Raw genomic sequence first — 27,113 nt, 5'->3', positions numbered from 1 at the left:
GCTCTCTTCTCTGAGGGGAAGTCAATCTCCTCTGGGGAGAGTTCCTTCTCCCCTGAGAAGAGGCATTAGAGTGCAGAGATCTAAGGGAGTCCCTAGAAGGAGATCTATCTCTCCTAACTCCAAGGTTAGGCCTCATTAGGGTCAGTACTGGGGGTCCCCCAGATCCTTCCCCAAGTAGGTCTAAGTTGGCCCTAGTTAGCCTTCTGACTACCTCAAGACCTTTGTCTACCTCATCCCCAGAGAGTTCCTCTTGATCCTCCTCCTCAACTGCAGTAGCAATGTTGGGGAGATCTGGATCCCCAGAGGTTCCCTCTAAGGCTGGCATGTTCTCATGTAACTGAGAAAGCTTTCTGGCATCATATGTCTCTAAGAGACCTATCAGAAAGGGAATGGTGGGGTTAGACCCCTGCTTCAGTTTCCTGGAGACACAGATTTGTCTCATCTCCTGAAAACTGAGAGCTGCATATCTTGAAGTGACCTGTGGAGGGTCAACACTGACCAGGGGAGTCTCAGTAGAGTCCCCCTGAGTCGACATGCTTTTCTAGTGAGGTGTAAGTGGTGCACTTACCTACACTATATGTTTGCCTACTGATCCCTTGCTAGAGTTGTAGTTTAGGGTGTGCTAAGCCCTAGGAGCTACAACAGCTGGTTCAGTAGAACTCAGAGTATTCTAAGCTAAGTTATATGTACCTTTAGTACTTATGTGATCTTTCACAAGATATTCTTAGGGCATGTGTGGTAAAACAACAGCAAGCTCAAATCCCAACCGCTGCTCACCAATGTGAGAAGTTGGCCTGATGTGCAGTGCTCACTATTCTAGTGATCACTATATATCAGTCCAAACAACCCTTATTGATGATTGGTTGTAAGTCAACCTTATAGACCAGCTATCCTAGTAGCATGGATACGAGCAGTCTAAGGCTAAGACTCTAGAGGGCGTGTTAAGCCAGCTGTTTTACCATCACATTACCCCTTGAACACCCAGTGAAAGGACACCACACAAGTTGTTATGAAAATAAACAGTGTATTTATTTATAACAAGACTACCCTGGCTCTTTATGAGACAGGGAGCTAAGCACACAACAAAACTCTTACGAAAATACTTAAGTTAGCACGTTATACACAAATGCCCGAGGGGCACGAAAAACCATATACTTAAAAAGTGGAATGCGAAATTACTAGCAGGTAAGTACAGTACTAATAGGCTTTGGAATCGCTAGGACTTAACTAGGGAATCGTTAGATTACTACTAGGAGGCCCAGGGGACTCGGGTGCAGAGTGTGCACTCTCACGCGGGATGCGGGACAAAGTTTATGGAAGCTAGAATTCACAAAGTTAGTGTTCACGGGCGAACCCGACCTGGTAGGAAGAAAACGACAGTGGATCCTGACCCTAGGATAGTGAGGCTATGCTGGGACACCGAAGTGCCGAAGTTACCTAGCCCAGGGGCTGCAGCTGCATAGGTCTGAAAAGACGTCGGGAATCTCGTTGCCGGACCAGGAGCCTGGAAGAAGGAAGTTGCTGGCAGGCGACCAGTGAAGAAAAGTTCGATGGATCCAAGCCTGGATCAAGGAAGAAGAAAACCTGAAAGCAGAGGGGACCAAGTTCTTGAATCACTAGCCAGTGATTAAGTGGGCACCAGGATGGCACCGGGCGAAGTCACCGCAGTCAGGTGAGTGGGCGCTGCTGGGCTCTGCAGTCTCTCGGACCAGGAGGCGTTGTCGGCGACCAGGATGGAGGTGCGAGCTGTCCCACGAAGGTTCTTGCTGTCGACGTCGCTGGACCCAGGATTGGGCAACAAGTCTTGGCAAATGCAAGGCCCACGCGGTGGACCTAAAATGGCGTCTTAGCCGGACCAGGAGGGTCCAGGGTACTTCTCCGATGGAGGGAAGCAAGGGCCAGTCTGGAGCAACCAGACTAGCAGCAGTGATGTCGTTGGGCGTCGTTCAGAAGGCCACAAGCCAGCGGGCTAGTAGCCAAACAACGCTGTGAGCAGCAAAAAGCAGAAGGGCCCCACGCAGATCGTGGAGATGCTGGGAGGCTGCACTTCGGTGCTGGAGCTGCTCAGGGTCGGGGCTTCTCGGACCCCAAAGCACTCACCAGGAAATTACTCGGCGGGCTTGCTGTGCAGAAGTCGTGCAGTCTTGAAGATGGCCGGTCCCTCGAGGTCTCGTCACACCCACGAATCTCAGCGTGACTGGTGATGTAGGTAGAGGTCAGAGGTGCCAGGGAAGCCGGTTCTCGTCGAGCTGGGCAGTCTTGATCCGGAGGAGAGACTTGCAGCAGACCGCAGTGTTCTTAAGATGGTGCCTGCGGATGCAGGGTGACTACTCCTTAGTCACAAGGGAGAAATCTTAGGAAGAAGTCTTGAGTTCCTTTCGTGGAAAGTAGTTTCAGGATTCAAAGATGATCTGATTTGGAAGGGGGCCAGTTCCTACCTTTATCCTGTAAAAAGGGGCTGGCACGCGACTAAGTCCTGCCCTAGGGGTGGGACTAGGAGGGGGGTGGTTACACCCACTTCCTTGGCGGGCTTTTCCCCAGCACAGGGTCTGGAGTGACCCTGGAACTGGTTCCAGCCAGCCTATGCACAGTGAGCACCGGGGTGCCACGTGCAGTCACCTTCCTCTGAAGCCCTGCCTACCTACAATACACAAAACCCTGTCTGGGACGGTGCTGGCACCGCCCCTGGCAGGAAACCCTTTGTCCTTATCTCCTGCTCTGGGAGGACTCCCAGCAGCAGGAGGGCAGACTTGTGTCTCGGTGGCAGCATCCATTTTGTGGAGCTGAGGCTCTGTTTGACTTTAACCGGGGTTAGGGGTTACATACATGTCGTGTCCCTCTAGAAGGGTGGAATGCTAACCCCGTCGCCAGAATTGGCGAGGGGTTAGTATTCCAATTCGTATGACACCTTACTCGACATGTTTTGATAAAGCGATACCAGAGTTGGCATATAACCGCGAGGATTATAATGCACTTAAGAGTATATGGTATGCGATATCATGGAAACGGCTAAGGGATGGATCCCGAAAGCCGCAGACAGGCTCAGCTCATGCCAGAGCACCATCTCACACGATTCCAAGCACTCTGCCTTCAGGATTGTTAAGGCCTGCCATAGGAGTGACTGATAGGAGATCTGTGTGTCCATTTTAGGGTTAGATATAGGTATACTATATCTAAAGCAAAGGGTGAGTACACCACCTTGCCCCAGCTGTCGTGCAGCCAGTTGTGTCAGTTTAGTTAGTCAGCCCAGGGGTGGCATAATACATGCTTCAGCCCCTGGGAGACTTCTGGGTACACCTCAGCCCTGGGTACAGGGACTTGGAGAGGGCCCAGTGCCAATTCAGTACCTGAGTACAATTTGGATAGAGAGAACAGCGAGGCTGTGGGTCTGATTAGCAGGCCCACAGCCAGGGAAAGTCGTAAACCAGTGCAGCAAAAAAGCAAAAATCTGGGTGATCATAGGATTGCAGACCCTACTCTCCTACATCCCCTTCCTCTTGCTCCTTATCAGAGGTATCTGGATCATAGAGCAGGGCTGTCTGTATTATATGGCTTGTTGGAATAGGCAATGGCGTAGGTCTTTGTGCTGGAGTGGGTGGTTGAACAGTGGGTAATCTGGCAGACGTGGATGCCTGTGTGGCTTCAGCTGTAGTAGGTGGAAACATCTTCCTATAATCTGCCATCATCATCTGAAAGCAGATTGTGAGGTAGACAAACCATCTCTTCTTGTTATGGGTGCTGATACTGTACATGGGATGAATTATTTGTTTATATTCCTTTTCACAGTCCTCTACTTCCTCTTGGTATTTAACATGCAACTCCGAGGTGCTGCGCGTGCCCCCAAAGGGTCCATCATCATCAGATTCTTATTCCTCCAAAAGATGTATTAGTATTAGGAAGGTCACCTTGCTTGGAGAGGTAAGTGCTGGAGTTAACAAGATTAATCTTCTCTGTTTTTGCTGTCATTGATAAGGTTGTCTATGGTGTCTGTAAACTGTTATCTGTAGTCACCGGCGGTATCACCCTCATCGGCGAAGATCTCAACGTCGGCGGGGAAGTCGTTGAGCTCATGAAATCTTCAGCATTGAAGGTTTAGTCAATGACGCCGTCAACGAGCATGTAATAGTCAAGAAAGAGGTGGTTGCAGACAGCGTAGTAGTTGTGGCTGTTATAGTCATCGATGATGCTGTTGTATACGTTTTAGTCATAGACTACTATGATCTCATCTATGGTAAACTGCTAGTCAACGATGAATCCGCTGGTGGAGCTGAGGAAGGTTTCTTAAAAGTGGGACTGACCTGAGGAGGTGATGTAGGTGGCTCAGAAGATGACCTTTTAGCCTACTATGAGGAGACCAAAGGTTCTTTTTTGACGAATATTTACATCTGTGAGAAAGGTTTAAAGGACTGCAGTCTTTATAAGACCCATGAGTGGTCTATTGTGTGGCTTTCTTTGGCTCCTCGGAGGAGGATCGAGAATGGGGGGGGATCTCTCTTTATTATGAGGTTTCTTAGAGGACGAAGAGTAGTGCTCACTGAGTTTGACACTGGCTGTTTACTTGTTTTGAGTTTCTGAAGACAGATTACCAGCCTTCCTTCTATGTCTTTTAAAGTTTCAGATGAAAAGGTAAGACATACCTTACAGTCTTCAGCATAATGATCCGGGTAGAGGCAGTAGATACAATCTTGGTGCTGATCTTCAGAGAGTATTTGTTTCTTACCACAGATATAGCAGGACCTGAAGAGACATTTCTTCTCTTTGTCTGACGATGTTAAAATAAAGACGACATCAGATATGAATGATGAAACTCTGTGGGTAACACAGCATAGTATGAGAAATATCTTGGGAAAATATCCAAATAGGAAAATAACTGAGCAGAGGTCGGAGGAGACTCCCTAGCACGGGGTGCAGTAGAAAATCCGAGGGAATGGAACTCTCTGGAGTGTTCTAGAGGGCAAGGCAGCCTGATTGGTGGCGGTATAAGTTTGGTCTCTTTTTTAAATAGACTAAGACAGATTGCAAAATTGAAAGGGCTAGTGCCTTCATCCACTATCTTTAACATTGTTTTACTATTAGTTGTCCTGGGGACTCCCATCTCAACGATGGGGAATGATTGAACCACATGAACCTATGAAAGATGAAAGTTCCAATACTGGAGCAAGTTTTATTTTTCAAATTTGGTCTCAGATTTATTCTTTGACTACGTGGCTCATTTGTTGCTTCTGTGAGTACAACTAATGTTTAGCACTACCCTGTGATAAGCCTAACCACTAGCTCACACTAGCACAAAAGAGAGCATTAGTTCTATCTGCTTTTGCCTCTGTAAACCAACTGGAGACCCACTGGACTCTGCACAGTGTACTTCGTTTTAGTACACTATATAGACAGCCTGCATCATACATGTTGTAAGTAGTGCTTTGAGTTGAAAGCTGTGAAAATACAGATGCAGTTACTAATATATTATTATGTGGGAGCTAGCTATTGCCATATTCCAGGCACAAAAATTATTTGCACCAAATAGGAGTAAAAAGGTTTTGGGCAACACAGAGAACCGCAAACAACTCAGACAAGTAAAACAGACACATTGAGTACATACTTGTGGAGAAACAATGGCGACAGGCATATCCCTTCAGCTCTTGTTCACTGTCCTCACTATCAAAATCATCTTCACTGGCAGAGCTGAGGTCCACTGGATACAGAAAGAGGAGAGAAGATCATGAAATGAAACTCACAGAAAAGAAAAAGTCAGTCAGTTAATATTAATATTCAAGGACAAGCCTGATCCTCGCTAAGCAGTCCAGACTAATATTCATAGCAGAGTGAAACACAGTGAAGCATATTCAACTTAGTCTCTGGTTTATATGCAATTATCCAATAGCAGAGGGCGGTGTCACTGATGACCCTATTTATTCTCACAATCTGGCTGCACACATGTGCTCCATTTTCATTTCGGGGATATGAAAATCACAGATAAGAGTTAGAGCTCAGCTATAAACAGGCACCATCATGAAATATATATACTGACAAGGCAGTGTCCATCTGTGATACCCATATTTATCTGCTACAATTCAAAACTAGCAAAACAATAAAATGGGGGCATCGTTCAGAATGTATTTATATTTTTTAACTATTTACAACAGACATAGTAGCATGATAATAGATGACCACATAAAAATAAGTTGCATGCATTCAATCAATAAGTACATGTTTAGCCAGAGGCTCCAGAAAATGGTAATTGCTTCCAGTGCTCAAGACCAGACAAGTCTTGAAATGCTGGTGAAAGCATGCAAGAATCTGTCACTCATAGCGCTCCTCTGATTTGTAGCCTATGTCAAGGACACCTTGCAGCTATCTAGTCTGTCATTCATGGAACTTCTCTGGTTTCCAGTCTATGCCAAGGACACCTTGCAGTCCATCATACAGTCTAGTCAAAGATATTGGGCAGTCCACAGCGGGTTTAGAAGTTGTACTCACAGAATTCACTGGAAGGTGGTCTTGAAGGTGTGGCAACGGGGGTGGACGCAGTACGTGTTTTGATTCTCCTGAAAACAGCCTGTCGGCGGTGTCTGCGGTGGGCCCTGGAACTGGCAGCTTCTGGTGTCTTTTTCCAGTAGTAATAGAAAGTAATTAATTCTCCCTGAAAGTACAACAGGCAATACATGATTCAACCATAGATGACGAAGCGTCAACAGGGGCGAAGCAAGAGGTTATTTTGTTAAATGGGCAACAACTAGAGATAGCCGCATTAGAGAAATGGAACCTCGGCAGAAACAGAAGTTGGCAAATCGAATGGTTAACATGGCAAGGTGTAGGCAAACCTGCACTTACCAGTTACATGATTTTCATATTGTGAAAACACTATTACAGGTGGCATGGTGTTTGGGTCTGTCGCAGTAAAAGAGAGCTATATAAGCTTGCAGGAGGGTCGCAGGTGAATGCATTGAAGAAATTCTGCCATTTAAATCATTTAAATCAAAGACAATTGCCACTTCTCCAGTCCGTGGCTTTTCATTCATAAATCATCGTATTTTTGGGTATAGTTGTCCATAGGATTAAACTGATCCAACACTACAAGTCCCAGATTGCATTGAAGTTGAAAACTAAATCCTAGGACCACAAACTAGTGGTCTGCAGGGGCTGCGTTATAACCCATAGACAATAAGATCTTGAGAAGATGGTGTGTGTGTGAGGAAGATGGAAGCACCGATAGTGGACAATATTTAGCATATTGGATAACAGCAGTACCTCTTGAAGTTTGAGGATGCAGGAAAAAAAACAAGATTTGCAAAGCCAATAAACCTAGTCTTTTGGACCTATTGGCTTTGCCAGTGAGTTTTAGTGATACTGTGAGCCATGGGTACGCACAAACATTTCCCCAAGGACCAAAAAGTACAGTCTGTGGTGCAGCTGACTGCTTTATTGATGCCAGCAGGGTGGAGGTCAGGGGACAGGTGGATGTAAGGTGGGTGTAGGAGGAGTAAAGGATATGCATGGGGAGGACAGCGAATTATGGCGTTATTATGGGGGTTTAATTCCATAATGTCCTCTAAATTATGCTCCTAGTCTCTAGAAGACACGCAGATATGACAATACTGTGCTATGCTGTATAAGAAATGCTGCCCTTTTGGTAAGCCACCGTTTAATGCTATCATTACCTCTAGCGAGTCATGCCTGCAAAGAAAGTAACTTGGTTATTAAATTGGAATGAATGAAATAGGATCTTAGGCCTCACAATCTCCTTATTCCTATATTCTTTATTAGCAATGCTTACAAACAGGCACAGTTAAGGTAGCAAGTGATATTAAAAAAAAAAAAAAGCTGCATCGAAGAGTCTTGCCCTATTAGTGTTGCTAATAAAAGGTACATATTAGGTGGTTCTTCTAACTATTGCTTGTAATGTCCATGCGCAAACTTCCTTTATTGCTTCTGATGATAACACTGTCGTTTTTGATTTTTTTTTTTGATGTCCTCTGAATGTGTTCCCCGGACTGCTTCCAGCGGATCCAATTAAAATCGGCTATGTTTTGTTGAGATGTGAATTATAAATACAGTAATCAGTACATATGCTTCATTGATGAAGACTAGTCTTTTTTCAGTACTTGTGTTTTAACACTCAGTAATGAAGAAAAATCCAAGACGTGCGTGCCAGATATTTGAGCACGTTATTTAAATCACAGTACGCTGCTTTCTTGGAGACGTGTAGAAAATAGGGAAGTTGAAAAGAAATGTACCAACAAGGGCTTATACATGAATGACATTTTGCAATTGCCATGCACCTGCAGAGCTGGAACAATTTCCGAACGGGGGTGCAGTCAGTAATTTTACGTAACAAAAGTAGAGGGATAGTGATAAATCTGTGTGTCACACAAAAAACAGGTGTAGCAAACGTCCTCAGCAGGAGAGCGGTCAGGATGCAGCATGTAGCTGGTGGAACATTTTGGAGTACACTGTGGCAAATCTATTACTAAAGCATGGTGTGGTAGTGTGCTGTCATTTACAGACAAAACATTTTCCATTAATTCTCCACTAAATTTGCACAGAAACGCTGTTTTACTGATAAATCTATACTGCATACATAGTAATGTGTAGAAATCAACACCACCAAGTGTATTCATTCGCTTTGAATGTATTGCAATTTTTGTTTCCACCACACTCAACAATTGTGAATTACTAGTGCTTCCTTAACTGCCGATACATTCTGCAGTAATCGTCAAGCTCATTTACATTTTGTTATGCTGGAAACAAATGACATCCTACAGCCTTTCTTTTCACTTTGCCACTAGCCAGCAACATAGCCACATAAATCATCTCACTCTGCAGTCAGAGAGAGAAATGTAAACACCAAGCTTGATTTACAAAGAATAAAAAGCTATTTGTCAGAAGACAGTCTGGCATTTGACCTTTGTCTTTGAACGCATGGCAAATGTTACAAGATAAAAAACAATGTTAAAGGCCTCTACTGATTATTGACTTCTGAACTCCATCATGGTAATTTTTCCTTCACTCCCCTATTTTCCAGTGCCTATGGCATGTGAAATTGAGGAAGAGGATTGCTTAAATTAAGATATTGGAAAAGAGCACTGACCAAGATAAACAAGCTCATAGACAGAATATTGTTCCTCACAGGCATGCGTGATTAATAAACTCGCAGTTCCAGAGATGAGTAGGATTAGTTATGCAAAAAGATATGAGGCAGGAAACGTTTCCAAATAAATACAGCACTTTGCTGCTTCCTAAACTAGAATACAAGGGAGATAGATGCAAAGGCATGCACTCTTATGGTGCACCGCAAGAAAAATAAAAAAGTTCAAAGCAAGCGAGCACTCTTAGAAGAGTACAAGGAGCCAGTTAGGGAGGTGGTAAGCAGGTCACGCTCCACAGGGGGGGGGGGGCAAAGATATGCTGGACGGTCTAAAATGAATAAATAAAGCTAGCAAATATAAAGCAGGCAATTGTGAGTTACAAAACACAAAGCCAATGGTAAGCAATGGGCTGAATACAGTGGCGTGGCCCCTGCAGCTGCCCCCCACGCAGAGGGGGGGGGGCGCTCCCACGCCCCCCCCCTAGCTACGCCACTGGCTGAAAGTATTCCAAGGAAAGCTTTTAGCATGCTGCTTGCAACATGTCTTTGCAGCCAGACTGCCTTGCTGTCTGGTAGGTTTGAACCTAAAAGGAAATGATAGATGTTGGTACCAAGGCCGCCCGACCACACAATTAATGATGCAAAAAAAAACCCACATACGCTGGCTTCATGGTGACTCAATTATTTGTGGTGTGTAGGCTTTCTAACCCGTGTGCAGCGCGCCACCTAGCTGAAGGACTATAAACTGATTCCATTGCTCTGCGACGACGGAGCAGTGCATATTCAGTACTATGCATAAACAAGCAGGTGCAGATATTCACTACTTTTCTTCTTAAAACAAGGAGCCAAAATGTGTTTTCCTTTCATCAGATTGTGGGAGAGTAGGTGGGGGGATGCTGAATATTGGGAGTATTAATTCTATCACCTACATTGTGTTAGACGTAACGGCCTAAGAAGCCAAGGGGATACATTCCCCGCTGTGCCAATCCAAGCTATATCTCATTGATGAGGTTTTACAAGGTCAAAACCAGTCTGGTGCTGTTCGTGTTCCCTTCTGGAGGGGGCCTTATCTTCCAGGTTGGGAGGGACTAATTTCATGATTTGCATAAGGCGGGTCTCTGTCACAGTGGACGAAAAAAGATTTATTTAAATGCTACTTCGAGTGATTGCCAGTGGGTTAGACTATTTACAATCATTTGTTCCATCATCACCTTTGATTGTTTATTATATTTAACATCCACCCCACAAGAGATCTTTTTTTCAACACGGGCAGTTACCAAGCATAAAGAAACATTGGACAGCTTAGGGCTAAGCACATAGGTACTATGTAACGGCCTGATCTTACAGTGCATTACTTCACAAGAAAGACACAGTGTAGTCCTGCCAAAAACATGAGAAGTCCAAGTGGTGAGTTGCATTACAATAGAAAATTGCAGGAGTAAACCACTGAAATTGCCTTGGCTTTGGTACAGTGTACTCAAACACTAGATAGAGAACTTTTCATTGCAGTGCAGAGCAGAGCAAAGAGGAAAACAGAAGTACTCAATCTAGTAAGCCGCAACTCAGCATGCACCAATTCCTATACAATTATCAGCAGTTGGTCTGCAGAACAGAAAGCCCAAATTCTGGCAAGGTAAAACCATAGGCCTGCTAAAGATTGAGGGCAAACAGTCTTTATGTGCGGCAGCAAGACGTTGCAGAAAAAAGGTATTCCATTGTTTCAATGTCAGTTTCAAACTCTACACAAGCGAGCAAGTTAATTATCTGTAGCAAGTACTGGTAGTGAAAAAACAATCGGAAAGCCCATAATATGGGGTGAAGGGATGGAGTTCTGAAGGTCAAGTCATAAGGAGCTGAATCAGACAGTGAAGTTATACATTTAAAAAAATCGGCCACAAAGAAAATGGAATAAAAAATGTGACAGTAAATCTGTAGCACTTAGTTAATTTGTAGCAAATGGACAGCATTTTAAACTAAAGGGTTACAGCACCTGATGCAGAGATCTTGGTGCACCCTGCAATTTTTACATTACAATAACGGCAAGACAACTGATGGTTCATATACTTATTGGAGAGATCTGTGAGCGGTCTAGTTAAATAGGTTGACTCATCAAAAGTTAACAAAGTGTTAATATGTCTGCTGCAAAGCAGACACAGAAGGCAGAATACGCTTATGGCAGCCGGGATCTCTAAAATATTGTTAAGAGGGTCAATGCTTTAGTTTCAAAGGTTGTTGTGTTGCACACACGTCACAGATTACAATACTTGCATTAGTTTAGAGTAATGATCTGATAGCAAAGATGCATGCACACTGTAAGGAATACTTTACGAACCATACTGTTTTTTTCTAAACGTTTGTTAGTCTAAGGTTGCTAAAAAGGTTCCTTGTGGTGGTAATATACACTTGTAGGGAAAGTGTTATATAAGTGGTTATTAAGGTAGTTACTCATATAGACCAGAGTGATATTGACATTCTTGTAGTGCATGCATACCTCTTGTATGCAGAGCTTTAAAAGTAAAAAATGTGCCCACAAATCATAGTGTATCTCTTAAGTGCTTGTAAAGTGACGTGCTGAGTGTTTGTTTCACTGAGGACAATGGTATCAAGACGTTAGGCTTCAGCCAGCTACCAGCCAGGATGAGACAAACAAAATGAGTGCTGAGTACAGATGAGGCATGTGTCTTAAGGCCACCTGGTACTGAAAATAGACCTCTCGCACTCCCTGAAGGCTAGAATTCGCTGCAGTGTGTTGGTAAAATTCCCTTGACAGTCAGTTCATTTCGCCCGGGCTGTGCTGGATCCACATCTGTCTCAATGATAGCTGCTGGATTTGGAATCCGGCTGCATCCACCTCCTTTCCAGTACCGGTGGCAATTCTGGGCAAATCATTTAATCTCCCCGTGCCTGAATGTGTAATGTAAATACGGTGCTCATGTAAAGCGCTCCAATACCTTCGGGTCAAGTCGCGCTATATAAAAATATGCAAAAAATATATATATATCTTTCAGGATTAACCATCTATAGTCAAATGCTGTGTACTTTTCCGCTATCTAGTGGTTGGATCTCACATTTTTCCGATAAAGTGTTATCTTCGGTGTCAATCACAGAGGGAGTCAGTATGACACGTGTAGCAATGGGAATGTAATCCCACAATGCCTTAGTACATGACTGTGTTCAGAGTAGTTTTCCATCAGTGGGTTTGGAAGCATAGCAGATGGCTGCAGGTGAACCAGAGACCAAAAAATGTTAAGCAGCACCTCACAACACAAATGTGAGTCATTCCAAGTATGCCTCCCTCTTTGACAAAATTACTTTGATTGGGATATTATTGATAAAACCATTATTTTCTGCTTGCTTCCAAAAGCAAACCATCCTTAATTGTCTATTCAGCATTCATTACACTGCAAACTGTTGCAGCTTTAAAGGGACAGGTGCTAGACAAACAAGCTACTTACCTTCAGTAATGCCTTATCTGGTAGAGACTACATAGTACAGATTCATTACCCTAGAATAATCCACAGGTGTCAGACTGGATCTGGAATTTTTTTTTGAGCAGTACCCCTGCATGCCGGTAGGTGGCGTTGTTTGGCTCCGCGTGCAGTCTGTGTCCAAAGTGACGATTGAGATGCCTATATAGGTACCACCCCAGTGTGCAGATGTTAGTTTATTTTCGCAACTTTTCATGCCACGAGCGTAGATCCATGTAGAACACTGACCATTGGTGTGGAAAACTAGGCCCCTGAAAGGAGAAAGCCCTGACCCAGGAAATCTGTTTGCAGAGCAGGGAGGATGAGAGGGTCGGTAAGGAATCTGAGGCTAGAAGAGTCTCTACCAGATAAGGTGCTACTAAAGTTAAATAACTTGTTCATCTGATAGAGACTTCTAGCTGCAGATTCCTTACCTTAGAATAGATACCCAAGCAATACCTCCCTGGAGTTGTCTTTGAGAAACAAATTCACACTAGAAAGTCATGCCGGACTGAAAAGACAAAGTGCCCATCCCGTCAGACCTGACTGACCAGGCAGTAGTGCTTGGTGAACATGTGCAGAGATGTCCATGTTGCTGCTGTCCAAGACCATAGCTTCGCCTGCTAAAGCAGTGGCCGCAGCTTTAGCTCTGGTGGAGTGAGCACACACCATCAGTGGGATTCTTCTTGGTCAGTGCTTAGCAGATTTTAATGCAGAGCATGATCCATCGGGAGAGGGTCTGTTACTGCACAGCCATCTTCTTCTTGATTCCGACATACTGCACGAAGACTTGGTTGAATCCAAGTGCAACATTTGATAATGTTGTAAGAGCAAAATTGTGGAATATGCTAGTAAGTAGGGGTGTTAATCCATGTATTTTCCACCTTCTTGCCCAGCTGCACACCAATGTTGAGAGCTGTATTAGATTTGGACAAGGTGGGGAGTATATTGAGATCAAAAACTGGGTTAGACAGGAGTGCGTATTTGCACCATTCCCTTTCAGCATTTATATCAATGATCTTGATGATCAACTGGTGGGTTCTGCAGCCTATCCACCTAGGGCAGGAAATTGCCCGATCACCTGGAGACACTAGAGTGTGAGAGTAACCCAGAATTAACAAGTCATAGCTTCCCTGTTTAAATTTGCTGCTAGGTTAGGGTCTATGCCACTTACAATATACAAAGTCAGGCAGTTGACTATTGTGACCTATAGAGCGGGGTGGAGTGTTTGGAGGGAGGGTTCCCTCCATAGGTTGCTACTTAGCAGTTTCGTCCCATCCATTTTAGTACATGAAGAACTAAGTCTTCAATATGTGGGAACATATTGAGGTTGGCAACCAACCTGTTATGGCTGTCAGTATGGGCCATGCCAGAAGAAGTCATGAAACAAGCTGTTATTACTGTGCTAAATTGGACACGGTTCACAAAATTAACTGACTAACACATATTAGAGAAGTTCTTTACCTAATCAGCAGATTTACAGAATGACCATCATCAGCAATTAATCGTACCCACAAAACTATGGTAAAAGATGTACTAAAATGAATAGTAGGAACGAGGTGGGAGGCTGAAATTAAGAAGAACTTTGAGTTACATTTTCCAGTAAGTGCAACCCCAACCATTGAGCTATACCTTTCCAAAATTCTAAGCAACCAAAGGTTTTACCTAATTAGATTTAGACTGAGAATGGCTCATTTTTTAGCATCTTATCCCTCAAGCGTATATGATAGTAACAATTGTCTTCCTTGTCCATGTAACACAATAGACCTGCAGTCATAACTTCATTTGTTCTTTTTCTTGAGTTATATAAAGTACAACAAACCCGCATTTTGAGACCTTTACTGCAAAGTTTAAATATACGGAAATGTAACGAGGCATGACCGCATTTGCAGCTGCTGCAGACTGACACTGTATGTCATACTATTTATAGATTTGTTGTTTCTGCAGTTAAACGCAGGAGAATTGTCGGGAAGTGAATGTGCACATATGTATAAATATCCAGTAAATTTTCCCAATTAAGTCCAACCCTCTGCCTTTGACTATATAATATCGACATAGCACAAAAAGCTACGTATCATTTACTGCTCTAAAAAGGGGTGAAAATGGACAGCATTGCCTGTTTTTAACACATTTCAATATTTTTTAGTAGATTTGATCTATTTGTTGTGGTTTTAAATTAAAGCATTGTTTTTATCTTTATTATTTGATGTTTGTACTTTTATGTGTGCTTTTATTGTTTGATATAAGAGAATAAAGCTTTTCAGAAGAGAACTTACTTGGTTGTCCACTCTGAATTCTTGTGTGTGGTCAAGGTAGAACAACAATGCTCTTCTGTTTTGAGTCCAGACAATAGAGCAGATCCTCTTCCTTAGAGGGATGCTGCGGAGCGTAAAAGGTAGGCAGGGTGATGGACCTGCCTACATGAGAGAGTTAGAACTTTGGGGAGAAAGGAAGTTCTAGGACAAAGAACCAGCTTGTCTGAGAAGATGATTTGGTACGAAACCTTAGATGAAATGGCCTGGAGCTCACTGACCCACCTAGTATGAGATGGAGGTCTCACTCAGGCATGAACATATGTTGGCAACCTTTCAAATACCTATTTACAAAAGGGGATTTGAAGAGGGATGGCTGATCAGGCAAGGCAGAGACGACATAAAGATATCTCTTTAAGGTGCCCAAGGCAGAACCCTGCTGGTCAAGAGAGATAATAAACAGAAGAACGTGAGAAAGGATGAGGAGAAAGAGGGCCAACCTTCTCCGCTCATCACCCCACAAACTTGCTCTAGAGGCAGGTGTATACCATCTTGGTGGAGGGACGCCTGGCTGCCAAGATAACCTTGCAGACTTCGGGCAAAAGCTAAAAAAAATGTCACTGCTTAATCTCCACGCATGAAGGAGGAGTGTTGACAGGTGCAGGTGGAGAACCCTCCCCTGCTGTTGCAACAGAAGATCTTCCTGATGGGGCAGCCTAACTGGAGGACCGAGGGTCATTCCAGAGCCACAAGGAAGACTTGGGCCTGGTCATTCTTGATCTTCTTGAGAACACTGGGTGGTATGGGCAGAAAGGCGTAAAGGAGGCCGGACATCCACTCGAGACCAAAAATGTCCCAGAGCAAGAGCAATGTCCAGAGACTCAGCGCCACTTGATAAAGGGTCCATGACCCCACCCCGCTCTGTTTGGTGCAGTACCACATAGCAGGAGTGTTGTCCATAAACACCTACACTAGCCTTGCCTTGATGGTGTAGAAAAGCTTTCGATGCCAGCTGGATCTCCTGAAGCTCCAGTAGGTTGATGTGGAGTCTCGATTCAGTAAGACTAGGGGCCTCTGATTGCCACCTCTTCCAGATGAATGACTGGGGGTAGCTCTCTACGGATCTGTGCTGACTGGAGTGGAATGAAAAGAACAGACATCAGTGCGCTGCCTAAATATGCACCGCGGACACCACTTCTGGTGTGGACACCTTCGCCGACACATGTGGAGCTGAACGACACCACCTAGTGGGGCAGGGGTACTGATAAAGAACATTTTCCGGATCCAGACTGACTTCTGGGAATAATTTTAAGGTAAGGAATCATCAGCTAGAAGTCTATCAGATTTATCAAATAAAATCCACATTGGCAGTTGCATGTTTAATGACAACAAAACTAGTTAGAACAGGAGAGCATGATATTTGCAGGCAATATTAACTCCGGCATCCAGTCGCACCCCATTATTGGGTGATAAAGATAGCAGTGTCGGAAAAACTGTATTTTTCCTCTGAATCACCTGACAGATGGGTAACACCAAACTCAGAATTGTAGAAATAATCACTATTCCTAAAATGAGTATTTATGGTGCACTTACAAATGCATACGTCTTCTTTGTACCTATTTTTCCTTCATTAGATTTTACTCTATGAATTGAGGGGTGGGCGGTAAACAATCATATATCATAAGCGCTGGGTATTTGTAAGCATTGGGTATTTGTTTTTTGGCAACCAATAAACACTATGCACCTGTAATCAGAACTGTTTAACAGACATATTGGTATATTATTTTGGCAAGCCTGCCATCAGGGCAAAAATTACTCATGAAAATGTAACCAACTTCTATTTTTTCCAACTTATTTTCATTTTTTTTATTTCAATGCTCATTGGACAACTATGAACAGGCATACATAAATGACACCCTGTTGAATTCAGAATTTTGTACATTTTACAGAAATTAATAGTTTTCTAGGTTCGCCTTGCCCACAAAACTGCAAGTAAGAAGTCACCACAAAATAATATGAAAAAAAGTCAACTACCATGTAAAAAATGCAAAAGCTGTGGTAAACAGCATTTTTTAGTTTTTTACCATTGTTCTTTCCTGCAAGCTGGGAAGATTATGATCTTAGCACAGTAAACCTATTGATGCCATTTTTTTTTTTTTTTAGAAAAAATTACGCTTTCCTGCAGAACACTTTTCCCATAAAAAAGAAAAAAAAAATCTACATTTTGGCTATTTTTCTGGTTTCCTCGAAGGGACTTGAGATTCTGCCTCAAACAAAAAAAGGCAGGCGCAGCAAAGGATTTAATGTCACTAGTTGGTTTAGATGAAGGTCAGTGGATACAAATAATTAAAAAGGAAAATGTTACGTACCCAGTATGCATCTGTTCTTGGCATACACAGCAGTAGATTCATATGTGTTAGCATAGATCGCCATCTGGTGTTGTGCTCCGATCTTTGCACTTTGTTTTTCATTGAAGAAGTCTTTGTAGTCACGAGGTAGGTGGCTCAGAGATAGTGCGCATGGGCATCAACTCCATCCTTAGAGTGTTTTGCCGTAAACGTGATGATGGAGTTAGTAAAAGTAGAAAGTGATGTCCATATATAGTGTATCTAAGTAAGATAATACTGCGACCGGTAAAGGTACCTGGGGAGGCAGGTGGGTGCATATGAATCTACAGCTGTATATGCCAAGAACAAATGCATACTTGGTAAGTAGCATTTTCCATTCGAGGCATATGAGATGTAGATCATATGCGTTAGCATAGACTATATAGCATTTCTTTCCCAATCGATGGCTAACCTGCATCTGTTGCAGTTGTCTGAAATAGTGTTCTTAAAACAGCCTGGCCCAAACTAGCTTGTTGTTTTGCTAACACAAGTACACAATAGTGTTTTGGGAATGTGTGTGGTGTAGACCATGTTGCAGCTTTGCAAATGTCATTGAAGGATATGTTTCCTAAAAATGCCATGGAAGCCTTGAGTGTAGAATACGCTTTAGGGGGAACTATTAAGGTGCGGTTAGCTTTGAGGTAGCATATCTGTATGCATTTAACTATCCATCGTGCAATATCTGCTTTTGAAATGGGGTTGCCCTTATGTGGTGGTGAGAAAGCAACAACGTTGTTTAGTCTTCCTAAAAGGTTTGGTTCTTTCAATGTAATAAAGTATCGTTCTTTTAACATCTAATATGTAAAAAGCATGTTCTGCTACTGGGTCTGGTTGAGGAAAAAAGTCTGGTTGAGATAAAAAGCAGAAACGACGTTGGGTAAGAATTTTGGGTTAGTCCTAAGAACCACTTTATTTTGGTGAATTTGTAAAATTGGTTCTAGTATGGTTAGTGCCTAGAGCTCACCAACTCTCCTAAGAGATGTGATGGCTATAAGGAAGGCTACTTTCCAATTTAGAAATTGAAATTCGCATCTGTGCCTAGGCTCAAATGGTGGGCCCATGAGTCTTGTAAGGACTAGATTAAGATTCCACACGGGAGAAGGTGTAAGTCTAGTAGGAATGATTCTTTTGAGTCCTCCCATAAAGGATTTGATAGCGGGTACTCGAAACAAAGACAACTGTTGTCTGTTTTGTAGGGAAGCCACTATAGCGGCAGGATGTAAGTAATCGTATAGACGTATATGCTAAGTTAGCATCTTGTAGGTGTAACAGATAGCAAATGATGTTTTGAGTTGAGGCATCTAATGGATTGATTTGGTTTTTAGTACAATAAATTGCAAATCGTTTCCATTTTGCTGCATAGCATGCTCTTGTGGTAGGACGTCTAGCCTCTTTAATGACATTCATGCAGTCTGAGGGGAGGTTAAGGTAGCCAAATTCTAAGACTTCAGGTGCCAGATCGCAAGGTTGAGTTCACTGGGATCTGGATGTCTTATCTCTCCATGGTTCTGAGTGAGAAGCTTGGGGGAGAGGTGTAACTTTTGATGAGGAACTATTGATAGTTCCAATAGGGTTGTGAACAATGGTTGTCGAGCCCATGTGGGAGCAACTAGGATCATTGTGAGGGGATTGTTGAGTGAGCTTCCGAACCAGTAATGGAATTAGCGGGAGAGGTGGAAAAGCGTAAGCCAATTTCCCTGACCAATTCATCCATAGGTCATTGCCTTTGGACAATGGGTGTGGATACCTGGGCACAAAGTTTGGACATTTTACGTTGTGGTGTGTGGTGAACATATCTATTTCTGGGTAGCCCCACATTTGGAAGAATGGGAGGAGTACTTGGGGATGTAGTTCCCATTCGTGGTTCTGTTGTCTCTGACAACTGAGTAGATCTGCAATCTGATTGCCTACTCCTGGGAGATGTTGTGCAAGGAGGTATATGTTTTGAGGAATGGCACACCTCCCAATACTTTAAGCTATGTGTGAAAGTTGTAGAGTGTATGTCCCTCTCTGTTTTTGTATGTCGTACATTGCGGTCATGTTGTCTGTACGAACTAGGACAGCCTTGCCTACTAGATGTGTCTGAAAAGATATCTGTGCTAGAAAAAATCGCAAGCAGCTCCAGATGGTTTATGTGGAGCTGTTTTTGTTGTGGATTCCACATTCACTGAATGAATGGTATGTGTTTGAAGATGATCTCCCCAACCAGTGAGGGATGCGTCTGCTTTTAGCACAATCTGTGGAACCGGATCGATGAATGGCCTTCCCTTGGAAAGGTTTTGTGTATTCCACGACTGCAGAGAGAGATGAGTGCAGCAGTCAACCAACACCAGTTTAAGTTGACGGCTGAAGTTTAAGTGACCTTGAGCCTGGTTCCACTGACATGCTAAGCATTCCTGTAGGGAACGCATTTGTAGTCTTGCGTAAGGAACAATTAGAATGCAAGACGCCATTATTCCAATAAACTGCATAAATACTTGGGCTGGTAGTGAGTGTTGCGGTTGAAATTGTGATATTAGTGTTTGCATTTTGCGCATTCGGAGTGTGATGTAGGCAGCTGTGTTGCAATGTGGCTTTTATTAGCCAGTCGTCTAAGTAAGGGAAGACGTGAATTTGTTGTCTTCTTAAATGAGCTGCTACTACTGCTAGGCACTTGGTGAATGCTCCTGGTGCTGTAGTGACCCTGAATGGGAGGACTTTGAATTGGTAGTGTTGTCCGTCCACCTCGAACCTGAGATATTTCCTGTGAGCCGGGTGAATGGAGATATGGAAATAGGCATCATTTAAATCTAGAGTGGAAAGAAAGTCGTCTTGCTGAAGCAATGGGAGCACCTGTTGTAGGGTGACCATGTGGAAGTGGTCCGATTGAATGTAGAGGTTTAGCTGTCTGAGGTTCAGTATGGACCTGAGAGAGCCGTCCTTCTTGGGAATCAAAAAGTATAGGGAGTACACTCCAGTCCCTTGATGATGTAAGGGGACTAGTTCTATTGCATGTTTGTCTAACAGAGAGAGGACCTCTTGTTTTAACAGGGTGAGATGTTCTGGTGACATTTCCCGCTCTCTCGGAAGGATTGTTGGTGGAATGCTGGTAAGTTCCGGGCAATAACCATTGAATTCCAGGCAGGTAGGAACTGTGAGAGACGTCCCCCGACAGGAGTGGAATGGTCGGGGGGGGGGGTCACTGTTTGTTGGCAGGGTAAGTGCGCAAGGAGTTGCCTCTTCCTCTGCCCTGGTTATTGTTTCCTCTGTAACCTCCTCAAAAATAGCTTCTGGAGGGGCTAGATTGGTTGTTCCCCTTGGAGGAGGAGGGATTTTCTGACGACATTGTTTTTGAGCCACCCCTGTAGAAGGAGCGACGAAAGAAACCCCTGCTAGAAGGTAATTGTAGGGCTCGCATGGATTTTGCAGTGTTATTCTTCATTTTTTCTAATGAAGTATCTACTGTTGACCCGAAAAGATGTTCTTTATCGAAGGGCAGATTAAGTACGGAAGATTGTACCTCCTGCTTGAATCCAGAGATTCAAAGCCAAGCGTGTCTCCTCAGGAGTATGCTAGTGTTGATAGCACATGAAGCTGTGTCTGCCGCATCTAGGGCACATTTTATGGAAGTGTTTGTGATGAGCTTCCCTTCCTGAATGAGGCCGTTAGCTTTGGCCTTCTATTCTCCTGGCAAATGTTGTAGAAGTGTTTCTAATTCGTCATAATGTGCCCTGTCGTAACATGCCAATAGAGCTTGAGCATTGGCAATACGCCAAGCGTTGGTGGCCTGGGAAGCTACCCTTTTACCAGAGGCATCAATAAGTTTTGACTCCTTATCAGGAGGAGGAACGTCACCTGTTTGAGAGTTAGCTCTCTTGCGGGCATTAGACACAAGAAGAGAGTCTAGTGGTAACTGACCTTTTATGTATGCAGGGTCTGTAGGAGCGGCCTTGTATTTTTTTTTATCTATCGAGGTGTTAGTATTCGGGCTATTTCTACAGGGTCACTATGTAGTTCCACCCCGTGATATTGGGCAGCCCTGTTGATGGGCTGCGCAAAGCCAATGTCATCAGGTGGAGAAGGCCTAGAGGGATATAGATCAGGGTCATTTGGTACATTTGGATCCTTATCATATTCATCCCATGGGTCAGTGTCGTGTGGTATGTCTGGGTCTTGCGGGATATGATGATCATCATCCCCATACCCATCATCAAAATAGTCATCCTGTGGGTCAGGTGACCTTGGAGAGGGTGAATTTGATGGTGTGACGTTTGGAATAGGAGGAGGAGATGGAGGTATATATGAGGGAGAAGGGTTGGTACCCATGTCTACTTTTTGCTTAAGAGGTATAGGGGCCTCTTGTGGGTGCTATAACTTCCGTTTCTTGGGAAGAGTAGCCATAAGGTGTCCAGTGCTGGGATCAATACTGACTTTTTTCTGTTTTGGATCCAGGGGTGGTTCATCAGATGGAAGTTCTTTGGAATGAGTATCTGTTCGTTTGGGAGTGGATTTTGGCATCGAAGATTTTTGTTCATAGTCTTTGGGTGCTACCTGTTTGGAATCTAGTTCTTTAGGTTTAGCCGGTTTAGGCTGTGTAGTTTTCGGAGCGGTTTGTTTCGGCGCAGAGGTTGTCGGCTCTGAGCTTTTAGGTGTGGAGCGTTTCGGCTCTGAGGATTTCAGTTTGGGCGACTTCAGTTCCGGTTCTTTTGGCTTGGAGGGTTTCGGTGTCAAAGAGTTCCTCGGTACCGACGACGTGGGAGGAGTCCCATGTTTGTCCTCATGTTTTGGTGTCGAAGGTGTGGGTTCGGCCCAGGACTGGAATCGTCTCGAGCCCGAGCCGGAAGGCTTGTGTTTGTGTTTCATAGCCGGGCGGGAGGGCAGGGCATATGAAAATTTTATGAGGTGTCGACAGGAGCCCCAGTGCGAGGGTGATACCGGAGGTTTTTCCTTAGCCTGAGTGGGCACATGGGGATCTGTCCTAACGGTCCATTGAGCTGGAGTGACGCTCAGGTTTTCTTCCATGTCGGAGTCGGCTTCGGACACGTAGACCTATTCTTCTTCTTCGGCAGGACTGTGTTGTGGTTCGTCACCGAAGATGTCCGGTACAGAGCCGCTGCCACGTTGGATCTTGTGACGTCGAGCCAGACGATCACGGATGGTCTTCTTCGATCGGAATGATAGACACGCTTCGCAGGATGATTCTTCGTGTTCTGGGGATAGGCACAGGTTGCAGACCTCTTGCAGGTCGGTGCGTGAAAATTTTGCACGCCACACGGGACATAGCTTGAACGGAGTCCGTTCTATCAACTGCTGGCATGGTCAGCACGGGTAGGCCCGACGGACCGCCTCGAAGTTCCCTATCGAATGTTTCGAAGTTTGAATGATACGTGACGAATGGGAAACCACAATCAAAGACAATACTGTCGAGGATAGCGCGAAGGGGTTAGAGAATGATACCGAACCGGAGCGCAGCAATACACATCCGAACCAGATGGTGGAAAAAAAACAATCTAAGGATGGAGTCGATGCCCATGAGCACTATCACCGAAAGGAGGAGTCACCTACCTCATGACTACTACAAAGACTTCTTTGAAGAAAAACAAAGTGCAAAAATCCACGCCCAACATCAGATGGCGATCTATGCTAACGCATATGATCGACACCTCATATGCCTCGAACAAAATTTCTTCTTAGCAGGACTCTGTCCTTGAAAATTGTAGAAACAGTTATTTTATTGCGAATGCCTTATTTCCCAACCTTTCCTGTTGATGTTAATGCTAGAAGAGCAAACTTCCATGAGAAGCACTTTGTCTCTGCTTTATGGATGAGCTCAAAGGGGCTTCTCACCATTTGTGACACGGATCCTGTTAAATTGCTCTGAGACTGTTGAATGCCTTACTGAAAGGAAAGCTCAAAATTGACCTTCAATGAGCTCTTTGATCAGTGCACAGTGATGGACTTTTGAAGCCAGTGTAAAAAGGGAACTAGCTGCAACATGTACTTAATGGAAGACTGTCGAGGCACAATTGCAGTAATTCCTACAAACAGAAGATATACTGTGAAATGTTAACAGATGAAGATGTACAGTCACTATAACACAGGCAGAACCTATTCCATTTTTCTGAAAACATTTTATTTGTGAACAAAGCTCTGGCTTGCAACAGTATCCTTCTGCAGTCTTCTGGAAAGCTTGGGAGGTGAAACTTCTCAGACAAATTCATCAATGCTGGGTTCGGGGACAAAACTTGACCATTTCAGGCTGCAACTTGTTGATAGTGGTTCATAACCTGTGGTACTGCGTCCCCTGGGAGTCTAATGCCTACTCAGGAAGTCCGCGACTGCTTAAAAAAATTAAATAATCTTAACAGATTAATAAAGTGGGTTTAAATACAGAAGAAATCCACAACTGTAAAGGTTGAAAATGCTCTGTAAATGTGAAAGTTTGAAGTTGGAGGCTAAAAATTAAGTTAGTATCCTCAGATTGATATGTGGAGAGCAGTGCAAGAGTGTCAAAAAGAATATAGAATGAACGATCAGTAGGCCTGTGTATGGTTTTGCAGTTCAAATTATTGATCATGCTTAGGCCAGATTTAAATGATTCAATGGGGGTCCTCGGGTACCAATAATTAATAAGAGGGGGTCCACAGAAGTCTAAACCTTAAGACCCCCTATTGTAGATGCTGGTAGTTGAATCTGAGCAGCTTCTGAGAGCAGAATGAGGTCTAGGAACCTGTTCTGCCCTAGACATACTGGTGAGGGGAGGCGGAGGTAAAGCATAAGCAAGGGTCCCTTTCCCATGCTATTAAAAATACATTCCCATGACCACAGTTTTGTGTGCCTGCTGGCGCAGTAAAAACGTTTGCTGTTGATGTTGGTGGCAAAGAGACCTAGACTCTGTTTGCCTCAGTGCTGAAAGAATTTGTTCAATTGATCATGGTTCGACTCCAATTTGAAGCACTCACCTACACATCGACTGAGTGTCATTCATACTGATTCGCTGTTACTGCAAAGTGTTCAGCCAAAGAATGGCCCAATTCCAAAACATCCGGGCCTCTGCAGCAAGCAGAATGCATATCCGAGGAAAAACTTCTTTGGAAATCCAGAACGCACAAGCACTGACAATGCATGGTCCTTGTGGTTCCCTGTGCCATCTCTATGTGTAACTACCATTTGCCAAGTGGTGTACAACCAGGAAAATGCCTGGACGATCAACCTCCTGGCACAGGAACCAGGACCACACAATATTTGTTGCAATATCACAAGACAGTGGTGTTGTCCGTGAGAACCTGCACCAAACTTCCCTTTGATGGTGGGCTGGAAGGCTTTCAAAGCCATTCAAATCATTCATAACTCGAGCAAATAGATATATAGTTTGGTAGTCTCTGTTGGAGACCAGAGTCCTCTGATCTCTACCTCTTGCAGATGGACTCCTCCACCCAGTAGTGATGTATCTGTCACCACCATCAGCTCTGGGCGGGATAGGGAGCGGGGTTTGCCATTGGTCCAATTGCAGTCAAACAGCCATCACTGAAGATTTTCTGCAGTCTCCTTCGACACCTGGATGGAATCAAAAAGAGCTTGCATCTATCATCTGACCTTTGAGACTGCAGTACAGAGATGTGAAATTCGGCATCCTGCTGTTCCACAATAACCAACCAGTATCCGGAAAGAAAGATGGGCCAAGGTGAGAATCCTGAATTTGTTATTGTGTAGAAGGTGTTGAGAGGGTGGTGATCCAAAACAGGACTATGGCATTTGTCCTTCAGCTCAAGGAAGTAGCAGGAATAAAATCCAGTCCCTACTTCAGAGGCTGGTACCCTCTCTACAGCCCCTCTGGCCAAAAACAGCCTCCAACTACTTTGATGCAGGTGCAGTGGGTCAAAAAAGAATGGAAGGGTGGCTGCCCCAAACGTTTTGAAGAACCCACCTGTTCACTGTAATATTCTGCAACACAAGCAAGTGGATAACACTGCCCCCCGATTGGATGACTGACTGTGCAACTAAGGATGCAAATTTTGACGTAGTTGCCAGAGGGGTAGGAGATTGGGATGTATGCTTTCCTGATGGCCTGGTAGTTGTCAGCTGGGCCCACGGCCAGGCCTCGAAACGGCTGCGATGCCGGTTGTGTGGGTGGCCGGTCCTGATGCCATCAATATGCCAACATCTTGGCATGGACCCAAAAAGGGCAAAACCTATTCTGGGGATTGCTAGGCTAAACCTAAAGATCAAGCCATGGCCTGGCTATCCTTACTAAGCCATAGGTTTCAGTCCACCATTTCGTTAAACTGGCAGGAAATATTGAGGACATGCCCATTAGGGACGCCTGGAAAGCCTGTGGATTTTAACCATCCTTGGCGACGAAGCACCATGTTTGCTTTAATAGCCCTTCCTAATAATTAACGTGGCTGCATCCACTCCGCCTTGAATGGTTTGGTTCAAGAAAGCCCCGCAAATCTTCTAAGATGGTTGTTCGATCTCAGCAACCAAGTCCTAAAGTGCATGAGTGTAATGTATAAGGAGGCAGCTGGTTCTGACTGACCTGATTGGCTGAGAAAATTAGTTTGCAAATCATTTCGACTGTCAAGAGCAGTAATCATAAAGGCAGGGTTGAGCCTGCTGATTGACATCTGCACCATCGAACTCTCAGGGGTTAGATGCTAGGTTAAGAAATCAAGGCTGCCTGAAGGTGGACTATAGTGATTGGCAACCTGTTAACTGACCCGAGCGCTAGAACATGGTTAAAGTCAAGTGACCAACAGTGTGTTAGTGAGGGCCTTGTTGAAGGACAAGAGGTGCAGTTGGTGCCTAGCCAGACTGCAGGAACAATTTTGGGTGCATGAGCGGATCCTCACACGTATATTCGATCTGGAGTGGGAATGGAGTGGTCTTGTGGCGTTTACCACATAGAGCTTTGATGAGTTTTGGTTTTATCTAGGCGCAGTATCACAACCCTTGGAGTTGTGCGCCAAACCCATACACCAGAGGCACAACTTGTATGGGGATCTGCCACAAATATATGTTTGCAATCAATCAATCAATCTATTTGTAGAGCGCGCTATTTACCCGTGAGGGTCTCAAGGCGCTACTGTCCGAAGAGCCAGGTCTTGAGGAGTCTTCTGAAGGCGAGTAGGTCTTTGGTCTGCCATAGGTGGGTAGGAAGGGTGTTCCAGGCCTTGGCGACGAGGTAGGAGAAGGATCTGCCGCCTGAGAATGTTCGTTGGATGCGGGGGACGGCGGCGAGGGCGAGGCTGGCGGAGCGGAGCTGGCGGCGAGGGGTGTGGAAGCTGAGTCTGCTGTTCAGGTAGGCTGGTCCGGCGTTGTGGAGTGCTTTGTGTGAGGAATTTGAAGGTGATCCTCTTGTCGACGGGGAGCCAGTGTAGGTTTCTCAGGTCGGGGGTGATGTGGCTGCGGCGGGGGACGTTGATGATCAGTCGAGTGGAGGCATTTTGGATGCGCTGTGGTCGTCGTAGGTGTTTGGCTGGGATTCCGGCATAGAGTGTGTTGCCATAGTCCAGCCTGCTGCTGACGAGGGCCTGTGTCACCGTTCTTCTTGTTTCGGTCGGGATCCACTTGTAGATCCTGCGGAGCATGTGGAGGGTGTTGTAGCAGGAGGAGGAGACGGCGTTGACCTGTTTGGACATGGAGAGGGAGGAGTCGAGGATGAATCCAAGATTGCGTGCGTGGTCGGTGGGTGTCGGTGCTGTCCCCAGAGTGGTTGGCCAGAAGGAATCGTCCCAGGATGAGGGGTTGGGTCCAAGGATGAGGACCTCCGTCTTGTCAGAGTTCAGTTTCAGACGGCTGCTCCTCATCCAGTCGGCGATGGCCTTCATTCCGTGGTGGATTTTGGTTTTGGCGGTGCGTGGGTCCTTGGTGAGGGAGAGGATGAGCTGAGTGTCGTCAGCGTAGGAGATGATGTTGAGGTTTTGGTGGCGGGCCACTTGTGCGA

At 44.6% G+C, this 27,113-nt stretch overlaps 1 protein-coding gene across 22 annotated transcripts in view; it reads right to left on the bottom strand.

Annotated features, from left to right (window-relative positions):
* RERE (arginine-glutamic acid dipeptide repeats) overlaps nt 1-27,113 on the bottom strand; it is a 1,170,479-nt gene that overhangs the window by 267,458 nt on the left and 875,908 nt on the right. For all 22 annotated transcript variants that reach the window (XM_078642320.1, XM_078642327.1, XM_078642330.1 and 19 more), the window contains 2 exons: nt 6,475-6,637; nt 5,597-5,689 (listed from right to left, as the gene is read on the bottom strand). In XM_078642320.1, the coding sequence (XP_078498446.1) occupies nt 5,597-5,689; nt 6,475-6,637 (256 nt within the window). The remainder of the gene's footprint in view (nt 1-5,596; nt 5,690-6,474; nt 6,638-27,113) is intronic.

The sequence above is a fragment of the Lissotriton helveticus genome, chromosome 5_1 (assembly GCF_964261635.1).
Source record: "Lissotriton helveticus chromosome 5_1, aLisHel1.1, whole genome shotgun sequence".
NCBI lineage: Eukaryota > Metazoa > Chordata > Amphibia > Caudata > Salamandridae > Lissotriton > Lissotriton helveticus.
Note: the sequence above shows the minus strand (reverse complement) of the source record. Positions and strands in the feature narration are given on the sequence as shown.